At 35.0% G+C, this 13443-nt stretch overlaps 1 protein-coding gene across 1 annotated transcript; it reads right to left on the reverse strand.

Moving 5' to 3' along the window:
• Positions 1-1456: 1456 nt before the first annotated feature.
• On the reverse strand, positions 1457-6497 carry LOC103709882 (vesicle-associated protein 4-1-like). Its single transcript, XM_008795406.6, has 7 exons — positions 5896-6497; positions 3934-4004; positions 3596-3677; positions 3352-3470; positions 2408-2485; positions 2174-2293; positions 1457-2074 (listed from the first exon to the last, which is right to left on the reverse strand). The coding sequence occupies exons 1-7, from the start codon at positions 6203-6205 to the stop codon at positions 2015-2017; spliced, it is 840 nt and encodes a 279-aa protein (XP_008793628.1). The 5' UTR covers positions 6206-6497; the 3' UTR covers positions 1457-2014.
• Positions 6498-13443: the final 6946 nt, after the last annotated feature.

The following is a 13443-nucleotide window of genomic DNA, read 5'->3' on the forward strand; positions in this document are numbered from 1 at the left end:
TTTTTAACCCAATCCGTCATTATGGTCTTTTTTTTCTCCGTCACACCTTATTGCCTCATTATCTACAACTACTCTTGCCTGTCCTCCTCTTTTTATGATATCATTGCTAAAATATAAAAATCCAGCTACTAGAGCCAATTATCTTTATTATCGGAGTTGTCTTACATCATCGCCTTCATATCCATCACTTTAGTCGTCATCCATTTCTTTTCACTAGCAACACATCCTTGTGAAAGTACATTGAAATTCAACACTTGGGTCACCTTGCCTCCAATAAATGTTCCCTATCACTTATCTCATTAAAGAGAGAGGAGGTACTAATTTTTTCAATCTACTCAGCTCAGGGTTCTCATAGAAAATAATAAAAATATAATAAAAAAATATAAAAGTAAGGTCTAAACTTTTTTTACTGATACTAATTGAATAACAAAACTAATTACATTGCTTCTGGTCGGCTTCATCTTTTAGACAAAAAAAAATATTTTTTTAAAAAAATAAAAAGTAATTAATAAAAAATTATGCTAAGAATTAAATTATTATAAATTTATATCTCGATTCTTGCATCAATTTTGGTTTCTATTGTCTTATCATTTTTATCTTCGAATTGAAATATATATCTAATGGAAAAAAAATGATGAAAAATCAAAGTAACGCATGCGCGTATAACTAAGATCTTAAATATTGTAAAATAGGGAGAAGAATCAGATTGGGATTCTTACAGATGTTTTCACAATTGTCAGCAAATAAAGTTCTATGATTCTGCTGGAAAATTAGAGGAAATTGAGGACCAGTGATTAAAAAAAATCCATTCCGTTGGCTATCGTTATCATGAATCATGCCCTGAAAGCATCAATATTGAGTTTGCAAATGCTACAATAAAATTGTAATATTTTATGATTTTTTTTCTGTGAAATTTTTCATATAGGAAAATAGAACTTGTTGCTTCGGATGGATCTTTTAAATTCATTATTGTTGCCTCTTTATTTTCTTGCAGACTTTTCATTTTTTTTCAATACTGCTAACAGTCAATGCTTACTAAAAAGATTAACTTTTAAAATCTAATAAAAGTTTGGATTAAATAAGGTGATGATTTTGAGATTTAAATAGTTCAAACATAGACCTAATAATTGTTGGAAAATGCTTTTTTAGGGCACCGAGTAATGCACACAAAAGTTCCTTCAACCTACCTAATGCTGGCTCGGCAGCTCTACTGCATTCAATCACCCTCCATGAACAATGACAAACACTTTCAAACACTAGTTATAATTAGATATAATTCTATTATTCTAAACAACATGCATTGAATGGATGCACCTCATTTATAATTAATGTACTGAATTTGAGATGGATCCAGTTCATTAAAGGAATAGACCAATACATAGAACAAATGAAAACTGAACCTGCCCAATGAAATTTGGTGATTAGAAATACCAATTAGGTAAACCATTTCAAAAAATTCAAGTCAAGGTAATTGAAGATTTTTTATTACATCATCCATGAGAACAAATTTAGTGAATATTTGAAACACATGAATCAAGCGTCTGCTAGTGCTCAAAATTAAAATATTGAGGACAATATGCAAAAAAAAACTGAGTCTTGTGCCCCCCAAAACAATCTGTCAAGATAATGGCTTACACCTGATGAGAAAAACTACTACAAGCACCCTCAATCATTACAAAGCCTCCAACACAGATATTCCTATCACCGAAACCAAGTTGAACAATGAACATAATATCAAATTTACATCTTAAATAACGAAAAGAGAAAGGGTGCACGGTTCTGTTCCTTCCACAGGAGTAAAAGCCTATGATCTACAAATAGGACATAAGCCTAAGCACAACAAATCTAAAATGTTCATGACATTTAAGCCTGTTATTGTCACCAATTGAACCTCTAAACTGTCACCCAGACAAGCCTGAAAATGAAGGGATGAAGGATGACGATCGATTCTTCTTCCACAGTGCACAACTATATCATTTGATTCAAGCAGAACAAAGGATTACAAAGTTACACTTTACACTGAATCAACCCCCTGAACCTGCTGCCGAGCGAGGTACTTTTCCCTTCGTTCTTTCTGAGAAAGAGAATAAAACGAGACGAACAAAAAATTAGCAGCAAGGCTCAGAACAGAAAAAAAGGATAACTCATGAATGAATGTGGAAGATTAATTTACCCATTCATCTATGACAAGCCCTTCACCGATAATCTTAGGACCTGCATCTTCTGGGGGTTTCTTGAGAGCCTCAAGTGCTGCCTCAGCCTCAGCAAGCTGACGCTTCAGTTTTTCGATTTGCTTCAGCAACAATCACAACGTACATCATTGCTTGATACGTTAAATAATAAACAGTAATTTACTATCTTTGGCATGAAAATAGTGGGAAAAACGATATTTGGCAGGCTGGCTTACAGGGCTGGGGCGTTCTGCATCCAAGAATACAACCTGAAGAATTTGCTCCACTGCAACCTCATCTTTCTGTTCGTCAAACTGTTGCGGACATCCAAAAATTGTTACGCTTACTTTCAATGGGTGTTGATGCAAAAAAACTCCACTGACAATATTTAAATAATGCTGCTTTTTAATAATATATTGCAGTCCCAGTTATAAGATGATTTCAATGCAAGTGCAGGGTTGTTATTGCAGTTCATTATTTCTATTACCAACCAGGTCTATTTTGTGATGACTTGTTAGCTAAGCAAATGGAAACGGTCACCCCCTAACACCATCCATTGGATTAAAAAACAAGATCCATATGCCATTAAGTATAATAGAATATTCGAAAGTAGTTGAAGAAAAATAACAATAGCTTCAGCCAATCACATTCAGAATTGTTTTTACAGCTCAAACATATTCAAATCTTCATAAAGTTTAGCAGCCATTTTTTCTAGTCATCCTCAATATTATGAGACTTTATGAAGCTAAATTATCTTCTAACATGATTCTTCTGCCCATCAGAAGAAGATACGTACAGGTTCCAGGCTAGGTTATCTTATAAATCCAAAACTTTAAAAATTTGATAAAACAAACTGAATGGCAAAGCTAAAGTAGGTTATATCAAACTTTATTCCGATATGTCTTGTTCCAAGAGGAATAGTTAAAGTTCATCTGAAGGAGTTGGTTCTCCAAAAGAAAAAAAAGGAATTTCAGCCAATACATGAAAAAAGTTGAAATGGAAGTGACATGGTCGATCCATATTTGGCTGAAACCAGTCAAATTGACCAACCGATCAGCGGGCTGGTCTTGGTCAACATGTTTGTATTTTGCCAACATGTTCGAAGTAGAGCTGAAAGAAAGCTCTGGAAACAAATCTTAGACCTTGCCAAATTGGAATTAATTAAAAGAAACAGACTCACCAGTTCTGGCACATATTCCATAGGTCCTTTCACCTTCAAACTCACAATCTTAAACTTAACCTTGCTCTTTTGATCCATTGGCTTTTCATTGTTTTCTGGATGCTCCACAAACTTGAAAACTGGCATTTAATATGGAGATAAAATAAAAACACTATTACAGGAATTTTATAAGAATCAAATTCCTATTTTCTTTTTTTCCTACAAGAAAAAAAATCAACAAAAGCAAATATATAAACAAGGTTACCAGTTGCTATGATACTCTCCCCAGGAGAAAGTATACCACCAGGAGGACGCATGAAACAGCTCTTTGGTGCAGTTGTTTGAAACTAACCATTCCATTGGTCAAGATTTGGCCAACAAAAATATATAATGAGAAAAATATCAAAACCAAAGTACCAATCAACAGAAATAGTAGCTAGTGGGTATGAAAAATGAAAGATTCAAAATGCGGATAAAGAATTTCCAACTTAGAACAAATCGTTACCAAAGATATGCATTGATCATGCTCAATGCTGTCAACTATTATTCATGAGACTTATAAAGTCTATGAAAGTTCAAATACTTACAGCATTCCATACACACCTTAAATGCTACATGAGATTTGCTGGTATTCTTTATCCTGACTGCACTTCTAGCCTGTTTACCCGGTTCATCTTCAATGACGAATTATTTAAAGGAAAGTTAATACAAAGAATAATAGAATAACTTCGAAGCGTTAATGCTGAAAACCACCAGCCAAGAAATTAAAACATGCAAACAAAAAGCTCAAAACCAAGCATAAAGCACAGTTAAGCTCAAGATGTTATTAATTTTGGTAATTAAACTGGGAATATCAGTGGAAAATGAACTCATTCTTCTGCATCGATTCAAACACATAAAACAAAACATGACATTCATGGGGTACTCCACAGAAGGAAAGGCCCTGATCGCTAATGTATAGTAATTAGTAATGCAATTGCAAGAGTAAATAATTACAGTCCAAATCTTCCACTGGATAATGAATCAACCAAACTCAGAATCATTTGATTCAGTTCTCACGAAATAATTTCTGACAGATAAAATAAACATCATGAGTAAAATCACTATAAATCATAAAATATTAAAAATTTCAAAAAAAAAACAAAAACAAAAACCCACCAAAGGAGAAAATTAAGGTTTCTTCATGAAATCAGCATAAAGTATTGAAACAGTAATGTGTATTTCTTTGTTCCTTCTTTAATCGATTGTAGAATTCAGACAATTATAAGAAACATCAAGAGGAGGCTAAGCCAAATCAATTCTCAATTGTGGAAGCCAGCTATTAGAGACAATTCCAGTTTTGTAGACTCCAAAGAAAAGAAACATGCCTCTCCGATCAAAAATTTGACATTTGCAGAGATGTCAGAAAGCAAAAGAAAAGACTATGCTTCAGCTATATGAAAAGTTTAGCTCTGGAGATCAATGTAAAGCACAACTAGCATTATTATGATGATGATCATGAACAGGCATTTGGACTTCTACAGAAGCCTTGAAGACAAAGGTTGCATAAGGAAGGCAGGATAATGCCCATCTATATTTTTTAATGCTATTCTAATTTTTGATGATTTAGGTAGATAATAATGGAATATTGGTCAGCTATTTAGGGTCTACTTTCTGAATATGTTGTGGGGTCTCTACTTGTGCGCTGGGTCATGAAGTTGTTTAAATAAGGATCTTTTAATGAAGAGAGATATCTTTCGAAGGAGCTTATCTACCCTTCCACCCTCAGAGTCTCACTGATCAATTTTCTCCTCTTTCCTCTAGATGTTCCATATCTTAAATTAAGATATTACAAAGTTGCATGAGCAACAGATTAAAATGAAATTAATAAATCAAACTAATTCCAATCCCCGCATGTCAGTACTAGAGTTATTACGATGCCAATCAGAAGAGAATTAGCTTCATAAACCAAAATGTTCAGGGTTGGAAATGCTAAAGCCATTAAGGCATCCAAACATCTAATATCCCTACAGGAAAGGGATTGATCTCGCAAGCATAGAACAAGAGAAATTCATAATTAAAAAAGATAAAAACATTGAAAACCTGTCCACCAAATAATCGGCAAACCTCCTAAAACATATCTACCCTCCATTTAATTAAGATAATGACTGAAACCCACTCATTGCGGATTTTGAAGAATCTAATTCCACAAGTTCTTAATTAAGTATAAAATCAACTTTCAAAGCTCACATAAATAATTTCGAGGGAAGTAAACAAAGAAACTTGCAGTTGTGAGTTTTAACTGGAAATTCTAAGAAATTTCAACTAAACACGTTTTGACTACCCAACATCAATTCCTTGTCAAGAAAAGAAGCCCATTAAACAAAAAGAAGGACCTGAATCGAAAATCCTAAAGCAAAACAGAGTAAAGCAAGAGATCCTGCTACCAGGTAGCTTGAAAAGACCGAATTGCTCATCATCTAGTGAAAAAGATTCCAACTTTCCATTAGGAAAAACAAGAGAAAGAAAAATCTAACAAAGAAACAATTCAAAAAAGAAAATTAAGATGGAAACCAAAATACTCACATGGGAAGTAGAGCTTGGTGGGCGGATCGAGCCGGAGGCGGCGCCGTAGGGGCAGCAGCGACCGCGCCATCAACTTCACCGTGCTCCCGCCGGAGTGGCGGCGGCCGGTGTCCGTTCCCACCGCCTCGGCCTGCCCCACCTGGCTCCGGCTCGAGCTCCGGTGGCTGTGCTGCGTCAGCGACGCCGACGAGTTCGTCGACGACGACCCCCCTCCGCCGCCTCCGCCGCCGCCGCCCCAGAAGGGAAGCCGGCATAGACCCCACCCCTTCCCCTCCGCCGTTCCCCCCGCCTTCCCGTTAGCTACTGCCATCTCGTCGCCCCCCTCCCAAAGCGGTGACCCGACTACTCCCTCTCAGTCCATAGAGCAGCGGCTCCCTCTCCGGCGGAGTACCAGACCACGGCTTGCGTCGCGCCACCTATGGTTTTGTTAAAGAATTGATCCTCCGCCGTTAACGCCGATCTCTCGCGGTGGCGACTTTTAGAGAAGGGGACGGGGGGACCGGCGGTGGGTGGCTAACCGCTCGGACTTTATAAGAAGAATTTAACTACATTTAAGAAACGGGTTCATGTCCGTGGCCTTTTTGGATCTTTCCGCATCCTTTTCCGTGTTCTCCAGCTCTCCCCGACTTCACTCCTACGGATCCCGTCACCGCAAAGTAAGACTACCCCTACCTCCTTTATGGCTTTCATTTGCATGGATAAGTTTGCCGAGGTCCATCCTCCCAAATCCCCAAAAGAATACCCCTCCGGAGAGCCAAAAGTCACTTTGTATGCTAATATTTTAAATATTTATATTATAAACATTCTTATTTTACTAAAAATTATAATACTCTCGAATAAGTGAAAATTTATTCATCGACTAAACCTTATCTAACTCCAAATTAGTCAAAGTTTATCTCAACCGGGTACAATGAGCCAAGTTAAAATTAGACAGCTAATCCAAGCTTATTTCAAGTAACCTTAAAATAAAAATATATTAATAATTTATATACATCACATATTATTTTAATTATTAAATTATCTTATTTTACTGAATATATATGTTGACATAATCTATATAAAATAAATTATATTTCAAGTATAGGATTTAAATATAATTAAAATAATAAATTTGCTAGAGTATTAGAAATTTTTAATTTAAAAATAAATAAGATTAGCTAATTTTAGCTTAGCTTAGTTACAAAATACACCCAGCACTTGGGTATATGATCATGGCCGTGCTATTTTGACCTACGGTGACGGGAACTCGCCTTTGTTGTGGCGCTTTTAATGGTGGTTATTTTGGGGACGGTTGACTTAGAAACTCAGGCGAGTGCGTTTACACGGGAGGGTGGACACGGATAAGACCCAGCGTGTTGGTATGAAAAGTTCAGCAGAAACCTGGTGCTTATTAATTTAACCACTACCCTTTTGAGTTGGTTTGGAGGTGGCATCACAATTAATTACAATTTATAGCTTAGCCATGAAGAGATTATTGATTGGACCAAATCCACACCCATCCAACCAAACCAACACATATAAAAATAATTTAAAAAAAATAAAAATAATATATACATATTTGTGTATATTAGTTCGCAGTTCGACTGATCCATCCAAGCTTGACTTGGAGTGCATCGTCCACTCGAGCAAATGATGTATGTTGATGCCTGATAACAAAAGAACAAGGTTTAGTATGTTAGCTAGCTTATTAACCGGAGTTAATTGTAAAAGATAGTAAAAAAAGCTTTTTTATGATCATTAAATCATTTGACTACAATAAAATTTATTAAAATTTTTAAATCTAGGCATTTAGATAGATATATAGGCTCACAGGTATATAAGTACCATAAGAATCCTTAGCCTATTAAATATGGGATTATTATTCTTCAACACTCTCTCTTACATAAAAAGTCTGAGGAATAATATGTAGATCAGTAAGTAGATGCGTGGAGATTTCCACAGGCAAGACGGTGGGATCTGATATCATGTTAAGATCCTATCTAAAAATTTGGATATTTAGATGAATAGGCCCAAAAGTATATAAGCATCATAAGAGTCGTTAACCTATTCAATATGAAACTATTATTTCTCAATATAATTATGGCTACTGGGATTCAATGGATGAGCCTAAGAGTATATAAGCACCATAAAAATCTTAACCTGTTCGGTATAAGACTATTATTCTTCAACAAGATTTATTAAAGAAATGAATTTTAACTACCAAGGAAAAGAGATGATATATTAAAAGTCAAGGTCAATGGTTCACTTTAGCCGGGTTTAACGATTGGCCTAAATAATAAGCATTTGATGCATTTGGAAATTATAGCATGACATATAAATAACACACTAAAACTTAGCACCCAATAATCAACAATAATGTTCACATTGTTGAGGTATGTCCTCTAAGTTTTACGCAAAAAAAAAAACCAAAGGAGGAGGTTGGCAAGACCCACAATGTGCCAATCTTTCAATTAAAAAAATTGTAACGAGATTCCACATGCTTTCCTTGATATCTTTTTCCTTCGATATAATATAATATATCTATTATCTATATCTAAAAAAATCATATACTTACATATAAATAATTTGTGATATCCCACTACAATGAGCCATTATGTGTGACCATCATGAACAACAATAGTAGTCGAAATGTTGAACAAAAAGCTGGTTTTATATATTTAATGCTTGGTTATAGTTTCAAGCTGACTTTTGGTGGGGGAAAAAAATGAATACAATAAAGTTATGTTTCTGAATATATTCTGGATAATTTCTATATATATTTGGTATGGCCACTCATTTGATCTCCAACCAAATCATGGGATTTATGAAGAAGTTGACAAATAATACCATCTACAAACCAAGGAAATTTGCTCCTGGAAAGACCTGAACAAACTAGACATGTACTTGAGTTCCCAGGCTAACCTTCTTCAACGAGTGTTATGCTCTTATGTATTTATTAAGTTAAAATAAATAACCTTATAAAAAAAGCGAATTAGATCAACGAGGGAATGCTTCCATGATGACTGCAAATCACCTTAGTACCTGCAATTTTTCAATTTCTACCTTACTATGGGATATTCATTACAAAGCAATAATATTAGCAAGACAAAAAAAAAAAAAATGTTCTAAATAAAGATTACATGATGCTTCATGGTAATGGAATGATTAAAAGGACTCATCTCTGCTCAAAGTTAAAGTTTACATGTAGCAAGAACATTAGAGCTGACTGTGAGAATCTCGCAAATTTTTGTCCGGCTTTTAAATCACTAGAAATTTAGAGATTTCAATAATTTTTTAGAAAAACTGTGATCAACCACTACCTGAAAGTATGAATATAGGACTTAGGATATTAATGATTTACTAAAGCAAAGTCCAATTTATTTTTCTGAAAAAAAGGTGTATTTTATTGAGAATAAAATGATATAGCTATTTATAATAAAAGATTGCTGAGATTGATTTGAATAGGCTTTTACAGGAATTTCTCGAAGACGATAATCACATATTTTTCAGATCAAAGACTGATATCCACATATGAAACCTCCCCATGCCATCACTAACATCATGCTTGGTTAAGAAGGTCCCATATATTAGTTCATGTAGGAGGGATCATTCATTGAGAGGCACCACCTAAGAATTTTGCCACATCAATGTCAATGACTTCTCATTATCTGGTCTAAATTAAAGATAGTTAGGGGGATAAGAATGCTAAAATAAATAAAGAAATAGATAAATCAGTCCTAAAGTACTTTTCATGGACCATGAGGACAGATTGGCCGGTTTGGATTGATTGCAACTGCGTATTGTGGAGACAAATTAGCCTTCAATAATGACTTGGGTAAAGATATGCTTTAATTGCATTACATATCAACCAGATAAGCTGCGACTGCTGCCTTCCCTTTGCCTCTCACAGGAGATGAAAAACTAAGAGTGGTACTTAATCTAATCAAAAATTGGTATCATAGAGTGTGCCACTTAATGAATCAAAATGATTGGTGCAAGACATCTGAGTGGCTTTGAGTGATTTCTCTGAGTTATTGTCGCATTGCTCAAATCTAATGAAGTAGCTTTCTGATTGATTTAATGAAGATATGAAATCTTATTAGAGCTCTGAGTTTGTCTGCTTGAGAATCACAAGAGAGCCTACCTGTTTCCAAACAGCAGGACTTTTGTGATATTAGATTCTAAAGAAAAAGGCAGCTTCGAAAATGTGATCCAGCTACTTATGTCAACTTTATCAAAACAGTATGTGATAGCGAGGGCCTAGAGCCAGCCACAAGTCCTTACTAAATTTAACAGCACATGTCCAACCATTGCATTTATTTCCCTCAAGAGAACTACCTACCTCACTCTGTCTTGAACCACCTCAGCAAATTCCTTGATCACCAAATTGCTCAGTTTTAGAGACTCTTAATGATCCACTCAATAGATTTCAGATGGAGATCTTTGGAAATTTGTGCCAGTAAGAAGTGTTAGGCAAGGAATATTTCCTCATCCTTTAAGAAGGAATGCACAATCTGATCATAAGAATTGATCACTTACAAATGACAACCCTTAGAAGCAGTTGCAGGGAGAGCTGGGCCCATGTAGTTTTGCAGCACCTATTGTCTTTGATATGCCTGGGTCCCTCCAGAAGTGATGCCAGCTGAATTGCATGGTGTCCATGGCAAGTTCTTGAGTGGTGGGTGGTGGAGAAGGCCTTGATTTGCAACCTTGTGGGTGACAAGAATATCACAATATCATGGCATAAAGGTTGACACTTCAACGTTGCAAATAGCAGAGCTTTTATATATACATTATGCCAATGATGTGAATAAAATAAAGGAAGGAGAAGAGGCCAACAGGGGTGAACATATTGATAATTTAGCCCATACTGAAAGATGATAAAGATAGCAGTGCTCCATTGTTGTCTAGTCCGGTTAGGATATCTGGCTTCCACCCAGAAATCCTGGCAATGGAAATTGTTTTAGCTTATCATCCTTATTATTAAGAATAGTCTGGGTAGTTACATCAGGTCTTGAAGAATAATGTTTTCGCCCTGATCCAGTGTAGCTTTTACATAGTTTTCACCTTCTTTTGTCAGTGATGAGCTGGTTGGGCTCTCACCAAACTTCAATAAAGTATAAATACTTAATTAGCAGAAGTCATGAGGTTCAATATGCATGCTAACAGGACTTGTTTAAGCTGGCTGGCACCAATTTGTTTAGCACTTGTGCTGGGAAGAGGTTCGGCATTCGATTTCAGAAATTGGCATTCACACCATATCTCTTAAGCAAGATATTTTCAGAAATTGGCATTCACACCATATCTCTTAAGCAAGATATATCAAGCAGAAGAGTTAGCTTTTCTGTATCAAGAATAAGGAATATAGATGGTAATCTATTTGGAATTAGATCGAAAGTGCATTTTTACTGCGATTATCTCAAGTTATGGTCTGCCAACCAGACTTATCTCAGCCTGTTGGCACCTCACTCCACAGCAGAGATGTGTCAAGTTTGATTCAGGACAGCAGCACACCCTTCATTATTTTTCAGAAAAAAAAAAGATTGTATCAGTCTATGAAATAATGGTTAGTTTTTTATATGTATGTATCTAACATATACTGTCAGTCCAATTTAGTCAAAAAAGGGATACTTCAGGTAAAGAAGCATCTCCCTCAAGGTAGCATTTGTTATTTATCTAGGTTAGAGAAGTCTCTAGTCTTTCCAAAAGAAAGACTATTGTTTTCTTGCGAGTTCGGCTAAAGGATGTTGGCCTTCATCACATATGACTCAACCTAGTGCGATCATCGGCGTTGTTATATATATAATTCGCATTTGATAATCTCTTCTTTCATATAAAAAGTTGTCGTCTCATGCTATATTACCTAAACACAGTCTAGAAGGTATATGAATTTGCAGTTTGAGAAACTATTAATTGCAGTGTTCATGTATATGAGTAATTCTTTTTTATAAGAAAACGTTCCTTAAAAACTATATTACAAACAAAAGTCAAAGTTCAAATGAGGAGAATAATCCAGATTACTATTCTATTTTATTGAACTACAATGTATTATAATTGGAACGCAAACGACTCAGCCTCCAGAAATATGGGTTTTCAATTCTATGTTCAGCAAATTGTTGGTATTACAATTAAGATAAAGCATGCATGAGCTGTATCTTTATTCAGAAGTTTTGGCCACATCACTTTCCTTTTTTTTATAAAAAAGAGAAATAACGCAAGATTCTTACATCTCAGAATTTTGTACATTACAAAATGATCCAACCTATAGCCATTACTGTTGCTGCAATAAGTTGTACCTTTTGATTTGCTTAATTCCAAATCCTCATTTGCAGAATGCTAGAAAATGGCCGGACGCTATGCAAAAGGAAGTGGCTTTTCATATGGTTGTTATAAGAATGACTACTTGATATCAGCAAGATAGAGTAGTTGGATTCCATATGATTGTCAGAATTAGACTCTTTTTATATCTTTTTTTTTCAAAGTTGTTCAGCATGGCAAGAGATCCTATGAAGCCCAATTATCACTGCTGCAGTTGCTGTTCGCACAAACTCTGTTTTGTGATCAGTAGAAGTATGTATCAACTTTTTTGCACCGATTTCATGTTCGACTCCATTTCTTTTTCGTCAAAAGCCTACATAGAAGACAATGATTAAGAAGTGGTTTCTCAGGTTCTAGAGTGCGAAGTTTCAAAATACTTGCAAATATAGATATGAAATGATAAATTGGACTATTGATATACCTATAGCTGTAGTTATTCTGCAGTTGCAATGGGTTACAAATTTAAGAAGCTGCTGCACATTGTAATCTGAAGGAAACAAATAGATGAGGTATTCTATGCTTCAACAAGCGATCTGCAAGAACAAGCAAGGACCATAAAGATAGCTGAGAATATCTTCAAATCATGTGAATCATTTGAGTTTGTGCAAAGGTTACTTCACATTTCTATGTGTTTGTGATTTCAATCATCTTTCTGCTTTGTACCATTCATATGTAAATAAAATGCTGCTGAAGATGAATAATGAACCAATAAAACAAATCAAAGAATTTGGCAAGTGATGTATAATATTTTCTTTTCTATTTTTTAGTACCATTATACCCAATTGCTTACATTTGATCTTAGAGGGAAAATTAAACGCTTCCATTAAAAGTCAGAATCATCCCCCATTGGAGGATTGCATATTGAAATCCTGCTTCTCTTGAGCTTATCTTTCAAGAGGCAATCACAAATTTTTCGCAAATTTATCCCCATCATCACCTTCTTAGTAGTCAAATTCTTCTATTTAAAATAACATGTTTTTTTTTTTCAAACCTTCTTGGAATCTCAAACGGATCCATCGTCACCTTCTTGGTGGTCAGAATATTCTATTTAAAATAACATTTTTTTCCAAATCTTTTTGGTCAGAATCTTCTATTTAAAATAACATATTTTTTTCCTAATATTTTTTTGGAATCTCAAACTTCACATGCATGCTAAATGCTTCAGAGAACTCATTTGGTTTATGAAAAAAGAAAGAAAAAAATATGGTCAATGGAAAAGCAAAAAAAAAAAAAAATCTCTTATTCGATTGA

The sequence above is a fragment of the Phoenix dactylifera genome, chromosome 14 (assembly GCF_051530095.1).
Source record: "Phoenix dactylifera cultivar Ajwa chromosome 14, Ajwa_hap1_PhDact_Kaust_v1.1, whole genome shotgun sequence".
NCBI lineage: Eukaryota > Viridiplantae > Streptophyta > Magnoliopsida > Arecales > Arecaceae > Phoenix > Phoenix dactylifera.

Bases quoted from the DNA above. Each gene is read 5' to 3' on its own strand.
- LOC103709882 (XM_008795406.6), bottom strand. From the start codon at position 6,205: ATGGCAGTAGCTAACGGGAAGGCGGGGGGAACGGCGGAGGGGAAGGGG. The intron at 4,005-5,895 runs GTGAGTATTTTG...TCGTCATTGAAG, and splicing joins CACCAAGCTCTACTTCCCAT to ATGAACCGGGTAAACAGGCT. The intron at 2,294-2,407 runs GTAAGCCAGCCT...TTGTTGCTGAAG, and splicing joins ATGCAGAACGCCCCAGCCCT to CAAATCGAAAAACTGAAGCG.